The sequence below is a fragment of the Pinus tabuliformis genome, chromosome 3_2 (genome assembly GCF_031772625.1).
Source record: "Pinus tabuliformis cultivar Carrire ecotype Pingquan chromosome 3_2, CPIR1, whole genome shotgun sequence".
Lineage (NCBI taxonomy): Eukaryota > Viridiplantae > Streptophyta > Pinopsida > Pinales > Pinaceae > Pinus > Pinus tabuliformis.
In genome coordinates, this window is record NC_142302.1 from 1,181,980,838 (window position 1) to 1,182,000,953 (window position 20,116).

At 35.3% G+C, this 20,116-nt stretch overlaps 1 protein-coding gene and 1 long non-coding RNA gene across 2 annotated transcripts; both read right to left on the reverse strand.

Moving 5' to 3' along the window:
* Positions 1-6,613: 6,613 nt before the first annotated feature.
* Positions 6,614-7,254, reverse strand: LOC149184939 (protein kinase STUNTED-like). The gene is made up of 2 exons (XM_089419019.1): positions 7,120-7,254; positions 6,614-6,913 (listed from the first exon to the last, which is right to left on the reverse strand). The coding sequence occupies exons 1-2, from the start codon at positions 7,240-7,242 to the stop codon at positions 6,641-6,643; spliced, it is 396 nt and encodes a 131-aa protein (XP_089275145.1). The 5' UTR covers positions 7,243-7,254; the 3' UTR covers positions 6,614-6,640.
* Positions 7,255-7,456: 202 nt separating this feature from the next.
* On the reverse strand, positions 7,457-7,896 carry LOC149184940 (uncharacterized). The gene is made up of 3 exons (XR_016257810.1): positions 7,840-7,896; positions 7,611-7,687; positions 7,457-7,519 (listed from the first exon to the last, which is right to left on the reverse strand). It is a non-coding gene; the product is annotated as an uncharacterized LOC149184940 (long non-coding RNA).
* Between the last annotated feature and the right edge of the window lie 12,220 nt (positions 7,897-20,116).

Genomic DNA, 20,116 nt, shown 5'->3' on the forward strand with positions numbered 1-20,116 from the left:
GATTGAGTACACTCTTCAGATAAAAAAATCGTGCCTGGATTGATAATTAATGTAGGATAAATAGGGGTTAAAAGACACCTTTTTATCACTCAACAATGGATTCCATGATAGATGAAGAGTACACAATGAGATTTCTAGAGTTGTTGAGATATGTGCCCTATCTCAAGGATGAGAAAGTGAAGATCCAAAGGTTCATATGTGGATTTCCATTATCATTCAAAGATAGGATTGAGTTTGATGAGCGTTGTTCATTGGAGGAAGCCATTAGGAAGTTGAAGCACTGTTATGAGCAGTCAAAGCATAAACTTGACTTCAAGCGTGACTAGAAGGGTAGTGAGAAGACTAAAGGAAAATGTCCTAAGAAGCAAGGAAGATCTGAGGATGTAGGTGAGAAGGAAAATGTGTCTCCTTACAAGAAGTTCAATGCAAATGATAAAGGACAAGGGTTTGAGCCTGGAGAGCAGTTGAATAAAGGCAGTGGAAAGGAACTGTTCAATTATTGGATTTGTGGTAAATACCATCACAATAAGGATTTTCCATTGTACCAAGGTGCTAGGCCATAGATATATAGTGCTCAAGAAGTACAGACAATTGGGTATGTAAGTAAGATCATTCCCCGGATCTATGTAACACTTGATAATATGCAGACAAACCATCAATAATATATTATTGAGATGGAAGGTAAGCTTTGTGATCAAGTTGTTTCCATTTTGATTGATCTTGAATCTAATTATAGATATGTTAATCTTGACCTAGTGGATCAGTGTAGATTGAATATATAAGTGCATGCAAAATCTTGGTTGGTGCAGTTGGCTATAAGGACCAAGTGAAGAATTCACCATTGGGTGAGATCTTGTGCATTTGATCTTAATGGCATGTCTACAATAACACACCTAAATGTGATTCCTTTTGGTGCATATAGCATTATTTTGGGCATGGATTGGTTTTTTATTCACAGGGCCAAGGTAGATTGTTATGAGAAAGCCATTGAATTCCTAGATGATGATGGAGAAAAGAGAGTCTTGTAGGGAAAGAAGAAGCATACATCAGTGAGAATGGTTACAACTAAGCAAGTTAAGTGCAAGCACAGGAAAGAGTGTGTATTGTTCATAGTTCATGTTTCCAGTGAGAAAGGGAAGGAAGATGAGGATGATGAAGTCCTAAGGAAGTATCCTATCTTGGAGCAATTTCAAGATGTGTTTTTTGTAGAGATTCTAGAGATGCGTCCTAATAGAGAGGTGGAATACACTAGTAGAACATGGTTAATTACAGGGAAAATTTTAAGAACCCCCTCCAAATTTATAAATATAATAATTGGGCGAATCTCCATGGTATATAGGAAAAATGGAAGGCAATTTTATCAATAATATAATATGTATATATAATTTTCTGGCGAATCTCTCACCAGGCATGGCGAATATTTTACTCAATTATAAAATCTTGTAAGAACTTGGCAAGTCTTTCACTAAATAATAAAACTTTGTAAAGTCCTAGTGAATTTTAGCATTGTGAACTCTTAGAGAATTTTTTGAAGAAGTATAAAACCATATATGATAAGAGCCACATGGTGGCAATATCACTATCTTTTTTCACATTTCCACGACATGGAACTTGTCTATAAAATTATAAAAAAACCAACCAGGAACAGGAACAACTCAAATGCTTTGTGAGAGCTAGTCTAGAAAAAAGCAACAAATAACATGTCGGCAGAATTGTTCATTGGTGAGCCTCTATTTCGTGGGCAATCTATAAAGGAGCAGTTGGATATCATATTTCCAAATCCGGGAAAGCCTTTCCCATCCCTCACAAGATTTGTTAAAAATGTTGGGTGTCTAGAAGGTGTGGATTTGCTGAAACAAATGTTACAAGTGGATGGAAACAAAAGAATAACAGCTAATGAAGCTTTGCAACATCCATACTTTCAGTCCTACAGGACTATAAACAGCTGCCATAAAGATTAAAAATGGAAATCAGCTATAAATCTCTTGATGACAACACTATCAAGATAGAGGCCGATGCTCTCTTAAAGACAGAGCTGCTGGAAATGGAAGCAGGTGCTATGAAGCTGACACTAGTAAAAGATGGGACAGCACAGCTTCCCATAGTGCATCCCACTCTGGGACAATCAGTTTTTTGATGTTTTGCAGATTGGGTTACAGTCTTGCAACTTGTTTTGGATTTGTCACCAACCTGATGTTTTGCTTCTAATTTATTTTCATCTGGTGATAAACAAAGTGTCAATCTTTTCTCAGGATAAAATAGTATTCTTTACAGACATATTAACTTGGCTGAAAAGTCCAGGACAATATGAACAGGACAGCTTCCAGGTTTTTTTGAAGATTTCTCCTATCAATTTACTGCCGGAGGGTTTTCTGTGATTTCTTGCACTTCTAAAATTTAATCAAATTTCTACTTGAAATAAAAGTTCAGAAGAGACTATATCACTAATGCTAAAAACACATAATTGAGAAGCCGATATGAAGCATTGTTTTTTTGGGTGTGTTACAACTTTGGTGACCATGCAGCTCAGTCATTGCATGTTCAGTTTGTAACTCCACCTTGAAAGAGTGAAATGTGTGGTGTAGGATAAGAAGCTCTCTGTTAAGGCGCAATTGTTTTTCCCCAAAATTCTAATATCTAGATTCTATCTTGTTCATGTCTGTGTCAGGTGATGTTTCTTTTCATGTGCATGTGTTTAGTCAGATATAAAATACTCAAGTTCTCACCAGCCTGGGCTACAGTGGCCATTCTGATGATCTATTTCATACTCATTGCATTTTTCTAATAAAATCACATTATATTCATTTAAATTATGTGATTGAAATAGGGATACAAGAGCTTATTTGTATTTGAAGGTCTATAAGGCAGAGTATAAGCTCACACCAATCCTTGTTATTCTCTGCAAGAGAAAATCAGTTTCTATTTCACTCCTTAATAACACTGACTAAATCTCAGTTTGAAAATCAGTTAAATTAAGAAGACTAAATCCCAGTTTGAAAATCAGTTAAATTTAGATGAAATTACTCATTCAAAATCATTTGGATGAGGAAATTGTCAAATAATTGTAAGTTGTCGTCTTAGAGAACATGAAGGGAGCACATTCGTCATATTCTACCAACTGCAACATACCTACCTTCAATGCACTCTCTGTAAGGACCATAACGGGAGCAAATGTGGACCCATGTACAAATTTTTACTGCCTCAGGGTTTGTTTCGTCCTGTGACTACTAGGTTCGTTAGTCCTTCACATAACTCTCCAACAAAATGAATCCAAGAGTGGAATATAGACTCTTTACACGCAATTTATTTTCTAGAAAGTCTATACAGAGAAATGAAAGTTGCAAGTATAAGAATTATGCTTCAAAAATGAATTTTCTTGTGTAGTGAGCTATACCAAGGGTATGCTTTTGCAAAGTTTTATAACAGAAAAATTTGTCAAGAGGAATTTATTAAGGAAATCTCTTGTTAGAAATGAAATCCAGTTGAGTTGAGATAAAGTCCATAGTTACAAAGAAGTATTGTTGTGGAAAGCAATTCCACTATGACATTCCTGTACATTTTAATACAATATAAAAGGAAATTGATGTGATTGCCAAGCTACTTGAATCCATTGAACACAGAGAGAATCAGTTGAGAACTGATGAATGAACATGGAAATCGATGTAATTCCTAAGCTACTTGAATCCATTTTGAACACAGAGAGAATCAATTGAGAACTGATGAATGAACATGAGCTGAAGCAAAAGGACACTATCATTAAGCTAGTCGACCCTGAAATTGAAGAAAATGATCATGTCAAACAAATCTACTAGCAGTGTACTAATAACGGTAAAATCGACTTGCAAGAAGAAAGTAACTTAAATACCACATTTGTTGGAAAATGAAATCAATCAAAAAATGTTCTAACCAGAGATGAAGTTGATTCAAATGAAAGAAGTTCAAATCAGGGTGAGGTGAACCCAATAAATGAGATGTCGATAATCCCAGGAAAAATCAACTAGCAACAATGAAGGAAATCGATTGAAAATAATTAGTTAATTCCATTGTTAAGATTTCAACTTGGATATCATTTGTTGCCCAGGTACATTCTCTTGGAGAAATCGACCTGCATGTTAGGATGTAAATAAGTTCCAATTAAACAGAACATTTTTATTTGAGGGGAATTGAGGTCCAAAAGAGCAGAGTTCTTGGCAGAGGAACAATATAACTGCAAACACCCATTCAATATCTATGACTGTAGATTGAAGTTCTGCAACCTTGGAAGCACTATTGAGTACTTAACCAGAGCTGTAGAATCATTGGTACTTTATTAGATTTGATATGCAATACAATGCTTGATTCGCCTTGATTCCCATTTATTCTGTTTAATTTCTGCATATTGATTCCTACTGATACCGTTCCAACTGCTTGAAATAATAACATTTTCAAAAGGTATCTTTCACTCTCACTTCAATTAGAACAGTACCCCTTTCTCTACTACATTCATGCACATATGCTTACATTTCCAATTCTGCAGATTGGTTTTCATGAAATTAACCAATACTTGTTTTGCATCTAACGAATTCACATAACTAAACAAAGCACTGAAAATATCACCAAAACTGAGTGGCCTCTCTAGTATTACAAGAAGATTTATTCAAAAGAAACAAGAAGTTATTTTAAACTACCCTAGAACAAGTCCATGTGGATGCTTATTTATGACATGCCACAATGCTGTCCATCAAAATATTTTCCTAAAAACTGTCTCTATATTGGGTTTCAATGGTAGGAGTTTTAGAGTTTTCCCTGATGATGACTTGATTTTAAAATAACTTACTTACTTGGGACCATTCACCCTTAATTTCAGAGGTGGCCGTGGTAGAGGAGGCAGGCACTCATCTAACAGTCGAAAGCCCTTTACAAAGGGGAATGGTACCAGCATAGAGAAGAAACACAGACGGTTTGAAGAGGATGATGGATCTGCCAAAGATGAACGATCAAATAAGGTCCAAAAGCTGGAAAATGATGGTGAATTACAGGCATCTGAGACTTCCAAAGCTGCTGAGGATAATTGAGCACCTCAGATGATTCAGCAGACCATGTCATACGCTTTATTTTTTTTTATTGATTATAGCTTTATTTTCTTGAACAAATTTTGGGTTTCATATTGTATTTCTTGCCTTTTCTTTTTTCCCTACAAAAGGTGTAGGCATTAAAAATTTTGAAGTTAGAGATGTAGGATAGTTTTAATGTTTTGGATTTGAAGGCTGAATTTTTTAAGGTGTAATGTTATAGAACAGCTTTGCAATTACCTGAACTCGAGAAGCAGCGTTTCATGGCAATAAAAAATTTCCAAAATATAAATACTATATAATTATAAGTTGAGCTCATATATTTGCAAAATCTGTTAGATTCTTACAATTATTATTCTTTTAGTGATGAGATTAGTATGTTGTTAAGTCAGCAGAATGGTACCTGTCTCTTCATGTTATTATGTAGCAAAATGGTACCAAGGAAGGAATATGACCCACGAACATATAGTGGTGGAATTTTACACAACCTAAACCATTCTTATTGAATTTTGTGGATATTGTCATGATTATGGCTTGGTAATTAAATAAAAAGGAATTAGGTTCAGTCCTTTACAATAAGTGATGAATATGCACATTAGTATGGTGACAAGGTCTTTAGTTATTGCTATTGTTAACCATAAATCCTTCCATCGATGGAAACATTTCTATGGATGAAAAGTGAAAATGCAGTGTGGTGTGTGCTGTGATATCCTTGAAGATGAATAAATGCATTCTACTGTGTAGCTTTTAACTTTTGATTCTCATTAATACCATAGTATTCACCGGTACACCTTTGCATTGTCTTCTGTGATATTCAACCTGAATCTTGAAAACCCTGCATCTGTTCATTCCTGATATTATGCAATAAAAATTGCTAGTGTTATAAATGAAATTTGAAAATTAGACATGGCTACTCTGTTTTAATAGTTGGTGAATGCTAACCATTAACTATTTGAACCCTTGGTCCTTTTGTTAGACCAAAAACGCATCAGGCATGGCCCTTATGGCGCATCAAAGAAGGATCTCAAGCTTCAGCACATTTGATCCATTTGATCAATCAACCTGGCATCCATGAGAACTGGTTAGTAGTGGGTAGTTCTTTCTACGGTTCTCTCCACCACTTCTGAATTGACAATATAGTAGCATTACCAAAAAGTTACTCTTATTGGTACTTGTCTACCCAGAGCAGTGTAATGAACACCGTAGATCGATTTTCACTATTTACATGAGATTGACAGTAAAAAGTAGAAATGTGGACACGACACTGAAAAAATCAGCATGTGAACAAAAGATGCCAACTAGTCAAACATTGCTCAGATCTGCAGCCAAGATAATGGAGTACTGACATCTTGATCTTCCTTTCCGCCCATGAGCTTGCTTCTAACTTCAAGGAATGCTTTAACGAAGTCAATGTTATTGTTCAATCCCCTAGTTTTCATACAATCCTTAGCTATTCTTTGAGGTCTAGCATAATACGTCACATTCCTGGCCATATAAGAATATGAAACCACTGTGGCCATGGGAAACTTATAAAGAAACCATAAACAAATGTTATTCTGGCAACAAAACTCACTTCTTTTAATCTTGAATTAAAAGCTTGATGAATTGCTACATCGGCGCAGTCCGTAATCTTCCAAAGAATTGTTTGTTGGCAAAATGCCCACACTATGATCTGTGCTACTAAGTGATACCGTATCATCATCCACCCCAAGCATGGCAAGGGTGAGATGGGTTTGTATATCATGCCCCCCCTGATTTTCTACAATGTCATCCTCATCTGAAGTATCCATATCCTTGATCATTGTATTCTGGCACCACGCCCAGTCAGTCCTCTCATCTTCTCCTTGTAGTAGTTTTAAAATCTGCCATTAATCATATCTTGGTATTAAAGAGTAAGCAGAGATGAACAGATGTGGTTAACATAGAGTGTTTTATAGCTAAAAGAAAATGTAAGAGAAATTGCACCCTAAAGTAATTTTTGCAGGTAAAGAATACCCTCAAAAAACACACGAGGTAGTAAAAACAAGCCCCTGAAGCATATAGAAATGAATAGAGGAAGATAAATTACTCGGCTCATGCAAGGACGGTAATGAGATGTTTCCCTTAGACAAAGCGTAGCAGCAAGCATCATTCTATGCATTTCATTTGTATCATAAACATTTTGCAAACATTTGTCAGCAACACTTTCCATATTCCCATCCTGTAAGAGTGGTCTTGCCTAGTTTCAACATTTACAGAAGGTTAAACATGAGCCCCTAATAAGGATAATCAATATAAATAAACATGAAGAAGAGAGTCAACTGTAAAAACCAGGACTTACCCACATAATCAGGCTTTCTTGACCCTTGGGACTTGCTGTATCAATTGGCTTCCTTCCAGTTATTAGCTCAAGAAGGACCACACCAAATGCATACACATCTGTCTTCTCATTAACCTTTCCATAAACAAAGTATTCTGGAGCAAGATACCTGTCAAACTACAATCACAATTAGTGAATTTACAAATTGGATAGCTTTAATCTGAAAATGGCCAATCGAAACTGGGAAGATGCTTACATACCCAAATGTTCCTAAAACATCGCTGCAAGTGATATATGAAGATGTTGGTGCCCACCTTGCTAGCCCAAAATCTGACAACTATTATAATAACACGCACATTAATTCTGTTGAAATTTTTCATTAGTGCAGAATTCCAAGTTTCAGTTTACAAGTCTAGATCACTAAGATCTCTTCAAATACTGAATTGTGCAATTTAGTCTTGATTCTTCTTGCAGTAAAAATATTTATACCTGTGGTTCAAACTCTTCAGAAAGCAAGATATTGGAAGACTTTACATCTCCATGAATGAAAGATTGAGAAAAGCCATTATGCAAGTAATCTAATGCTTCAACAACTCCTACAGCCACTTTTAATCGCACTTTCCAAGGAAGTATTGGCTTTTCCTCTCCTCCTGAAAAATATATACATAGTCAATAGCTAGGACTATAATCAAATCTCAGAAAAGAGAAAATGAAAGACCCTGCCATACAATACATAACACTATGATGCTTAAAACGTACTACTGCTTAATATTTCTACACGATTTCATGATTCTTAAAATGCAATACTATTGAGTATATACCATGGAGATTATCTTCAAGGTTTCCTCTGGATACAAAATTATACACCAGAAGGCGATTAAGGCCTTCTGCACAGTAACCGATAAGTGTAATGACATGGTTGTGCTTCAATAGAGTAAGAATCTCAACTTCAGAAAGAAGCTCTTGCTCTGTTTTGGATGATGAATTCAAGATTTTCACTGCCACCGATTGTCCATCAGGAAGAAATCCTCTGTACACCTTACTGCAGCCTCCTCTTCCTATAAAATTCCCTGCAAGAATAAGGATGTTACATAATTGAATTGAGTTCACAAGGTTAATATACATTTCAAGGGAAATTTCCCATTCAAAACAGAAGCACAGAAATGAAAAACTCCATGAGGAAAACTACAAATGCGACCTGTTGAAAAACCAGAAGTAGCAGATTGCAACTCCTGATATGTAAAATGCCTGCAGGTTTTACTTTGACAAAGGAACTCTAATCTCCTTGCCAAACAATTTTCTTCTCGATCAGAATCATTCTGCTGACTGCAAGGAAACCCTTCTTCTTTAGAGCATGCTTTTTTTGGTGCTACCTCATTTGAAGACCGAGCTTCATGTTCATAGTTGCAAACCTTCTGCATAATCTGTCCTTTCAAATGAAGCTCTCCAGTTGCCTGCGTAAGCCTATTTGGCAACTGTAGTGCCCATTCAACTACAGATGTTTGTTTTGATGTAGACTGTGGAGTAGGAAGCTTGGTCAGTGAATCGGCTCCACGTAAGAGGGGCCATCCAGGTACTGATTCTCCTTTCTGTGTAATCAGTCCCGAAGTCGCCCTTTTGGGAACCTTTTGGTTAAGAACTACCCACTACTAACCAGTTCTCATGGATGTCATAATAAAAGGGAGAAGCATGCCAAGGAAAATGGCATGAGTAAAGAAGAAATTGAAAAGGAGATTTATGAGTTGAAGGAGAGATTCAACATAGTCAAAATGAGGCTTGAAAGAGAATACCAAAGGTAGAGATGGGACCTAAGGAAGAAGGCCAAATTACTTGTCAGAAAAAAGATTTTAAGAGGAAGACCCCTAAAGCTAGAAAGCTAGGGAGGAAGATGAAGCACCTGTTGAGCCTAAAGTTGAATTAGTTCACTATTTTGAACCAGAGCAGGGAATAGTCCTTGATGATGAGGAAGATGTTGAAGAGAGACTATCAGAGAGTCTCATGGACTGCATAAAGAGTTCAAATCAACATATGGATTTGTTGATAGAAGATATGGTGGAAAAAGCATCATAACAGTAGAGGGAGCTACACAAAGAGGATGTCGATGAGACAATAAATGAAAGTCTCATGGGAGGTTAGCTAGAAGTGCTCGTAACATATATACCATATGGGGCTAAACTGCTAAAGAGCTTGGTGATTATGATACTGATGCTATGTGTATAGATGCAGATGATAAGGATTTTCAAGAGGGACAATCATTCATAGTTGTCATAAGAATAGAAGAAAGAGAAGGAGTACCTTCCTAAAGCATGGAAGGAAGACAAAATTTGATGTTGGAGGCATAAGAAGAGGCCAGGTAACCTTTTATTTTTAAAATTGGTGAATTTTATGTGAATGCATGCTTTGCATGTGAGGAGAATGGACAACTGGTCCAAAAGGAGAACGAGAGCACTAAATTGATCCAAGAAATCCAAATTGAGGTAGTAGATGCTAGACAATCCTCAAGGAAGGATGAGTTTCCAAAAGGAAAAAACAATGCATAATGAAGCCAAGATAACCTTGCAAGCAATTTTCAGAAGTGACCATGGATCCTAGCAGCCATGTGAAAGATGGATAACAAAACCAAGTTTATGTTAAGACAAGGAAGGAGGCAAAATTATCCCTCAAATGTCATTAAGGAGGAGGCCTTGAACAATCAAAGAATGCATCTATAAGAGAGAAATTGTAGAAGAGGGGATGAACAACATCATGATGCAATGTTCTTTAGAGATCGGTTGATCAATCCAAGGTTTAAGGATTGGCTTGAGTAACATTGTTCAAAGAATGCAATCAATAAAACAAAGGTGTCGAGCTTATTGCTGCAACTGGAGAGCTTGGTTCAACAACAAGAATTATGAATGTTGGCACCCAAGGTATAGTACAATTAACCACAAAGAGAGACTCATTGTACTTAGTTGTAATATATAGACTGTTGTATAGACACTCTATATAACAGTGCAATTTGTCTTATAGCTTTACTAATTCTTTAGCAACAGTGCAATTTGTCTTCTTACCCTCCACAAGTCTTAACAATCAATTCTTCAATTATATGTTTAGCACCCTTCACTTGAAGATAGGATAATTCTTCCCATCAAGCTTAACGTTGGGTAGAGGGATGCTTTAAGATGAAGCTATCCTCCCCCTTGCTCAACAATTCTCTACAGATCTCAGAACAGAACCAAAGGTAATCTCAGGAACAGCGTACTATACTACTATGACAAAGAACCACAATTCTGAAAGAACCACAATAGTAGTATAGTACGCTGTAGAATTTCTTCCATCAGAGATTATTAGGGACAGAAATATCATTGCATATTAACTTGAGCTCACAATATGATACACCAAAATTATGTGACAAGGCCACTCGATGCATATGTTTGCGATTTCCTATGTTGAAGGTTCCAATAACCTTTGATCGTGGAAAATATCCTGGTCCCAATCATGTTTATGATCAAGGAAGCGAGTTATTTACTAGGCAAGATAATTTGCTTCCTTTTCCCCAGTTAGAACTATGCAATAATTGCGTTGCCTAGTGAATGAAGTTTTTATACTTTTTGAGGGACCCGTAGCATCATCATCATTTGGACTGGAGTATTTGTGCTTGGCTGGGCTATTAATGGAAGCAGGGGGTTTACAGAAGGCCCTTGTTTATTATAAGGGGGCAATCAGGTTGAAGCCTATATTTGGATGTTCAATTGAGCCAAGGAAATGTATTAAAGGCTATGAGAGAGCTTCAAGATGTAATTTTGCGCTACCAACCAACAATCCAATTGTGTATTGACTATCTATTTGCCTTCGGGTATTTATCCAACACTTTTTATGAACAAGAGTTGGCATTACCACTCTAGAAATATTCTATCATCGTGGACTCCATCTTTTTGGAGGTATAGAATAACCTGGGTGATGCATTGAAAATTTATGGGGAAAGTTGACAAAGAAATTGCTTGTTACCAGAACTACCTTCAAATTTAGGAAAATCATCCTCAGGCTCTGACAAATTCTGGGGGTATTTATATGGAATGGAATATGGTAAATTTGGTTGCTGCTCCTTTTTGTGGGATCCAACTGATATATAATGCAGGGGATGTCAAAGGTTCTCAAACAGTTTCCTTCAATTTTCCAAATGATAAGAAAACAATAAACGAGGTGGGAATTGCCATGGTCATGCTCAAAAATGTTGCAGAGGCTAAATTGAGGTCTATTGCAGGTACATGCATTTCTGAAGAACAAAACCAATATGTGGATTTTGAATCCATGTTCACACATATGGTTTTCAAAGAACATTGTCATGGGATTAAGCTTTCCAATAACAAGCAGTCACTTGAGAATAGAACAAAAGGATAACTTCTTATAGCTCCAGATGAAGATGCACTGAATGTTTTGGCAAACTTCATGGCTAATGAACAATGATATGTTGTATAAATTCTACATATTGACAACGTAGAACTAGATTATATTAACACAACATTGGTAACTGTCTTCCATAATTTTATAAGGGAGGATTTTGGTGACATTGTTGTATTCTTAATGAGGCAAGAGAGAATTGAAAGACTCCTGCAAAAGTAGGCTACACATTTGTTTGAGAAAATACCACAATTATCTGTTGTTGTCGGAGTAGAAAATTGCCTTGGGATAATGGAGGTCCTTCCAAGTCCATGGTTGAACTCATTTCCACCAGCTATTCTGTGCTTATAGATACTACTCCAAGGGAACATAGCCTGGTCATTTCACATCCAAAGTTAACAATCGTGCAAAAAGAATCTTCAGACATAGAGCTGGATTTTGCAAATCTGAGTTTTGAGGTAGTCTCACTGGTAGGTTGGTTCGATGAACTAGCCAATGAGATTAATTCAAGTAGAAGGCCAATTAGTATACTTGATAATGAAGATCTTCAGACAACTAATCCTTATATAAAAAGTCTAGTGCGCCAGGTGGATGAGAATTGTCTTTCACTGACATTAGATTGGCCTAGTCCTAATGCCATTAATAGAATGAGGCAGCCGAGAATGGAAGAAGAACGAATAAGGCAATGGAACATCAGTTTCATTGTTTTCATGACCAAAGTAGATGGTAAGGCAGCCGAGGATGAAATGCAAGAGTTTAGCTAGGGTGAATTGGTTACACTTCCTTTCCAAGACGATGAGCATCAAATGAACATGATCGACACCATGGCAATGTGTGTGGTTGATTGTAGTTGTGCTTATAAGCAAGAAATAATGGGAAGGGGACGTGACCTTCAATTGATGAATTTCTTAGTTGACCTTAGATTAAAGGAGCATACATACTACATTTTTCCGACCTATTCATTTTCTCAAGAAAAACTACTTCAAACACCGTAGACAAGGCTTTTCACCATGGTAACTGAAAGTGGACAATGGATACCACCACTTTTATCCCAACAGGAAGGCATGAGAAGTCTAGAAAAGGAGAAAGGTTGTAGTGCAACTTATACTGCTGGAAAGAGTGGGTGGGTTGATCTAGAGTGCTCCTCAATTGACAAACAAAAAGGTGGATTTGAAGACACATTGAAAGCCTTCACCCTGGAAAGAAATCAGATAAAAGAAGCTATGGATTTTTCCTTGGATAACATTGATGCCTCAGGGTTTGATGAGACTTGTGCATTATTGTGGGATATAGATACTTCTGTAAAGATGGGAAAATTTCCATATTCAAATACTTCTAGTGAATCTGACCTGAACAACAAAGATGACATTGTCTTAATTGATTCTGTAAGGGTAATTTTGTGGATAATAAGGAGAAATCTAATATTGGGAATGGAAACGCTTCTAGAGTCTATGGATGCCAAGCAAGGCTACGAGGAAATTTTGTTGCATGCTCAATCTGCTCACATGCTTCACTCTGGAATAAAACCAAGTTCAAATTTTGATCATACTATGTATGAAGATGTTATAGTCAAAGATATTATTTTGTGTTTGAAAGCAGCAAGCGAAGAGCAGTGGGAACAAATTGAGTGTGCAATCGATGATGGTACTGGGATTAACTTTCGATATGCACATGGATGGACTTTCTTTCATTGGACTGCAGATTCTTAAGGAAATTCTACTATTCATAGGGCATTGTGTGACCATCGTTACCAAGAATTAGCTGAAGTAGTTATTTCAATGGGCAAAGGAGATTTATCAACACAAGAACCACAATAGTAGTATAGTACGCTGTAGAATTTCTTCCATCAGAGATTATTAGGGACAGAAATATCATTGCATATTAACTTGAGCTCACAATATGATACACCAAAATTATGTGACAAGGCCACTCGATGCATATGTTTGTGATTTCCTATGTTGAAGGTTCCAACAACCTTTGATCGTGGAAAATATCCTGGTCCCAATCATGTTTATGATCAAGGAAGCGAGTTATTTACTAGGCAAGATAATTTGCTTCCTTCCAGCATTCAGGCCCATTTGCTTCAAAGTGCTTACAAGTATTGTCAAACGGCAGTACATTCTAAATTTACTCATATTACACTTGAGAACTAGAACACATACCGCTTGAGAAGAGAGCTGCTGCCGCTTCAAGTACCTCAAGCTCAAACTAGTCTGTTGTTCTTTCTTGCATCAAAAGAACTGAGTACAATAAGAAACAAGTTCCATGAGTATAAAATCAACAAATACAAATGAATATTACATTTTTTATCATCACCCAACGAACAAGAACCAACAAAACGCAAGTCTAAGGGAAGGTTTATCAACTTGATGTCGAAAGAAGTACCATGAACAGGTATACCCCATCTTCCGGAAAGCAATTGCAATCCCTGAGAAAAGAAATCATCTTATTGTCTACCACAGTACAGACTATCGACATCTGAGACAAAAATTCATTCCCAAGTAGTCCAAAGCACCTCATAGCAGTTTCTCTATTACAAATCAGACAATATTAATACAACAGATTTCTTGCCTCGAAAACTTTTCAAAAGGTCTATACAAAACTTGAACTACAGTCTATACAGACACTGTGTTCAATCCAGATTTTGATTACAAACACCATTAAGGCCATACGGTATCTCCAATTTTTCACATCATTGAGGTCATCAGTATCTCCAGTTTCAAATAGCATTTAGGCCACATTTGATATAAATAGTGCTAACTGACCCATGACTCAGGCAAGAAAACGCCCAATTCCCCCACTCAACCCTATGAACCAGCCCATACTTGGCAACATGACTATAACGCTCCCTCTCACCATAAAAGACATTTGAGACAATTGTACCGAGATCAACTTGAATGAAAAATATGAACAATACAACAATCATTGCCGGCACCAACTGCTCTGGCCCTTATCACCGCAATAAACAATATGACGTACTGTGCCAAAGAAGCACAACATATTCAGCGAATTGAAATTTGAAATTAACCTATCATCTGATAAAATAACCCTGAAAATAAAAATGACCGCGTATTTTGACCAAAAACACCCAAGAACACATCTGGATTGCACAAAAATGAGCACAATCTACAGCTATAAGAAAGCTAACAGAATGAAAGGGAAAACCAAAGGAAAGAGAAACGGACATTTAACGAAATAGGCGTGATATAAGCAACAGATAAAACAGCAATGACCAGAAAGTTACTGCAAAAATGGTGCAGAAATATTATTTAAACCAACACGAACAATACATGGGAATCAGAAGCAGGAAGTTGCCTTCTCCATCACAATATTCATCTTGGGATACTGGCAGACTGCAAACATCCAAATGCTGTAATATTTAGGGTAAGTACTGATAACTTTCCGTACCGACTGTTGTTGTTGCTGCTGCAGTGGCATGAGCCATTCAAATCCAAGAAACAATGGATACCGAAACCAGAGAAGAATAAGCGGATTGAAATCTGAAAATGCAAGAATATCCCACCGAAACTGCTGCTGCTAGATTTGTGAACTAGGATGAAAAAACCTATTTCAAAACCATTTTTATACAAAAACCCAGGGAGCCATATACACCAAAACAGCGGGCTGAATCCCTCAAAACAGGGAGCCGCCCTCGCTCCGCCCTCCATTTCAAAATAAATCTAACATCCCATGACCAAATCGACCCTCACAAACCACTCCCGGGACCAAATCGACCCTCACAAACCACTCCCAAACCAGAAAATCCAAACTGTAAATCAAAATGGGGGCGATTTTGATCAAATACCATTCCGCAAATATCAAAATGGGGCTATTTTGATCAAATACAATTCGGTTAGTTTATCCGCCCTGGGCTAAAATAAAAAAATAAATTAATTTTTAAATAAAATATGGGCTAATTATATATAAAAAAAAATATTATTTTAATTAAAAATTCGCCCCATTAAAATATAAAAAGCCTTAAATTTCGCCTTTGGGCGATTATTCGCCCCTAAAATTAACCTTGGTTAATTAGTTACTTAAAAAATGACTAAAATTTGCATATAAATGACTATTTTCCAGTAGGTGACCAATAGTAGCTAATTTACAGTATATTATAATGCAACCAACTTTTAGTCATTTTTAGCTTAGTCATTAATTGGTTGTCTCAATTATGTTGTCTAGTAGTATATTTGTTCATTAATTTAGTCATTGAATTGGTCATTAATGTAGTCATTGATTTGGTCATTAATGTACTCATTGATTTGGTATATATATTACTAAATAATCACCCAAGAAAACCAATTAATGACCAAAATGTTGGTTGTGTTATAAGAAACTGTAAATTAGCTACTAATAGTCATATATATGCAAATTTTAGTCATCATTTGAAACCAATTAATGACCAAATAAATATGGCTAAATTTTGGTCGTGTTATAAGATACTGTAAATTAGCTTCTATTAGTCATATATATGCAAAAATTAGTCATCATTTGTAATCATGGATATATAATTTTCAGTAGTCATTTACCTTTTTCTTGTAGTTTCATATTCACTATATAAATGACTACTTTAGTAGTTTATATTCATTTTATTTACTTTCATTAATAAACATAAACTACTAATTTAGTATCTTTAGATTGATTTTATGTGTTCATTATTAATCAACATAAATTAATTAGTATGCTTTTGCAAGTAAATTTTAAAAAAATGCCATATAATGTACATGTTCATCTAATATGAAAACATAAAGCTACATATGTTAATTACAAGAATAAGTAATATCAAGTGCAACTATAAATAATTCCAACCACATAAATTATATTATATATGTGAAGTATTACAATCTGAGTTTCCAACTTAGTATTGGTTGGAGTACAATTTACACATGAAATATTGTTTCATCACTTCAAAACATACTCATTATGTTTCCAAGGCATTACAAGTGAATTCACCAACTCTGAATACTTGACCATCAGTTTCTATGTGTGCATCTTATGCGGGATATTGAATCTACATGTACCACTAGACCAATTGTCTTCTTTCTCTTTGATTTGCATTTTTTCACTCTAGTGTTATTGTTCTCCCCTTTCTTCAATCCCTGCTTCTTACCATAAATACTAAGTTCCTTTTATGGAAGAAAGAAAGATACAATGCAGAGTATAAGACATGAAATTCGATGAACATTGGATTATAAACTAAAGTAGACTATAAAATATTTATACAATATATACCTCAACATCAACAATATTTTTAATGTTATTTTTCCCCATAAAAGCAAGAAACTTGAACAAGTTTTCTTCAGTTGGGCAATAGTGGCCACTTTGTGGCCAGATGACCTATATAAACAAAGAAAATAAAATGTCACAAATAAAGACAATAGAACTAGCAATTTCTACTGAGAATGCATCATGCTCTACTTTTGTAATTGTATCGTTTCCTCTAGTTATCTCTAAGAAGAAGTAACACTCCAACAATAAAATTAGTCAGCAGAAATCTAATGGATGGAGAAAAGTATTGCTGACACAAGATTAGAACAAGAAACTAAAAATTAATAACACAAACCTTTGTATATTGTGATACTAACCAAAATATAGCTTCAATATAGTAATCTTCAATTGTCAGCGTACTATTCTAAGGGGAAAGGAATCCAATTCCAATAAACTGACAAATTATGTATGCCCCTTATTTTCCCTGTAATTAATTGAGCAAGATTAGCACATGCAATTTCCATTTAGAATCTCTAAAATGATTCTATAAATATTCAAAACAAACTTAATGTTACTCATTCATTTTTCTCTAATGCATAAAAAACTAAATACACTAACTTGTTTTGAGCTAGAGAGTTTTGTAATTCATCGTGTCAAAAATCATTGCTTATTGTCATCACTACTTTTCTCTTAATGATAAAGGTAATAGACCTATATTTGATCAGAAAACGTATTTTTTTCATAATATATTCCATTTTTCTAATTCAAAGCTAATTTTCTTTCTCATTTATGGCATTCGAAAAAACTAGAATCCTTTTCATTTAACAAATCATTGTTGTAATATACTACTAAACGAACAGGTACATAATGAATTTAATTAGTGGTGGAATACTGATAAATCACAAATACAGGCAAGAAATAACACCCCAATATGTCCTAGGCATGCCAAGTCTTTATCTTCTTCATTGGAAATATTACTTATGAAAACAACATATTTGACTAACCAACCCCAATGTATCCAACAACTTTGACATTTATATTGGCATGCCCTCAAAATGTGTGGAAGTATCAAGCAAGTGTAGTGCTCTTCCCTTTAAGGTTAAAGTTTTCCAATGGAATATGTTGTCCCTTAGTTTGATAAGGTTTTAACTTGTCTTTTATAACTTAGAGAGAATGAGAATTCAATGTAGAACAATGACATAAATATTTTACTCATTCACCTTACATCCTAAATAGAAATTGGAGCGCTATACAAATCCAAGCATGTCTCACATTACACCAGGGAACAAAATTTCCATATTTTGACTATAAACCTTTAGGCTTTCTCAAATTTGTAAACAAGTAACATCATAAAAATCCTTTCTTAGTTCTCAAACCTTCTCGTGTGTGGATCTAGAGAAAATATGTGCATACACATATCACATTATAGTATGTTGTGGAGTACATTTACAAGAAACCAATCACTCAAAATTGTATATTTTGTAAAGATTGAGCCATGTGTTAAATACCCATTATTTGCATCTCTTCACAATGGTGTCATTAATAATTCGAAGGTTCTTGTCTTTCTAGTATGATCTAATTATTTCTTTGTGCAAGATGTTTTTTCTCTACCATTATTACAATTTTGATGTTTATGAATAGTATATAGATACAATAGATGCTTCAAATAATAAAAGAGGCAATTATTTTTCCATTAACAGTGTTTAGTATTTTCATATGGTGTAAATTCAGTATTTCTACTAGTGCTACTTAGGGTCAACCTAAACGGTTCTTTCACATGCATCAAAAGAAGCAAAATGTGATAATAGGAAGGGATCCTGTGAATTTTTCTAATCATACATGTTGAATCTGCAAGTGTTGTTGTTTTTCTCAATTTATGATATCATCACCTATCAATTAACAAAGTTTGTACAAATGTTTGGAATGATACTAAATAAGGTGGACTTGAGGGACTGAAGAACAAAAGCAAAAGACAATACTTGGTTGAGATCTATAGGTGGCTAGAACATAATCAACTTGAACACCCATCAATGTCTTAATCTTACAAAAGCATCATCCCACATAATATTGGTTAGCATTTCAAACATTGAAACTTGTACTGAACCTTTTTTGCAACTTGGAAATATCATTGGTTCAATTAAATTAATGCATGATCCTACTTTCAGGTAAACCAGTGTCATCCACAATGTCTGTGCAGAACATGAGTACATGCTAAAATCAACCTAACTTCACTCATATTGGTAATCATATTCACTAACTAGTGGTTAGATAAAGGATCTTGGTCATTGTATACACACTCACCCCAAGGGGATATCATGTGATTTTGGTTCAACACGCTTGCCACGGGGTTATTGTGTAATATAGGCTCAACACTCTCCCCATAAGGATATTATGGTGTCAACTTCACTAACTAAAGGAAGGCTTTGCACTCTTCCAACATGGATTTTGTGTTTTCTCCCTCCATTAGTGAACCATTCTAGAACAAAAATGGAATTCAATGGCATGTATTGAACTATTGCAGAAACATTAATGCACCCAAAACTATTACATGAATAATGAAAAATAATGATTAGTGGTGAGCACAATTCCTATATCCCCACCACAAAAACTAAAATATCTCCATATCTAAAATGGGTTTTTAACAAATACAATTTTAGGTAGTCAGGGTCTCTTTCTATGGTAAGCCCTCCACTAGTTGACAACACTAACCCCATGGATAAAATACCTAAAATGAAATTTCAATAAATAAGTCAATTTTCCAAAGTAAAACCTACCCAAAGTTCCACTTATATGGTGATCTAGGGTATACATAAGTTTGGATAGAAATGTTTGAGCATGTGTTTCCTTTTCTAAATATTGATATGCACAATAAAGATATCACTTGGGTTGCTCCTGACATTTGATTACTGTTAGTTTAGGTACTAAGAATATATTACTCAAATTTAATTTAGTACACATGGATATCATTATTATCATCCACATAAATAAACTTCCTAATATAAAAATTTGAGTTATTCTCATTTGTCTAACTAGTATTAGTGTAGGTCCTAAATATTTGAATTTGAAATTATACTAAATAAGGTGGACCTGAGGGACAAAAGAACAAAAGCACAAGACAATACTTACCTGAGATCTATAGGTGGCTGGAATAGAATCACCTTGAACTCCCATCAATGTT

Excerpts from the sequence above, each read along its gene's own strand:
- LOC149184939 (XM_089419019.1), bottom strand. The coding sequence starts at position 7,242 with ATGGAAAGTGTTGCTGACAAATGTTTGCAAAATGTTTATGATACAAAT. Across the intron at positions 6,914-7,119 it reads ACCGTCCTTGCATGAGCCGA|ATTTTAAAACTACTACAAGG; the intron begins GTAATTTATCTT and ends GATTAATGGCAG.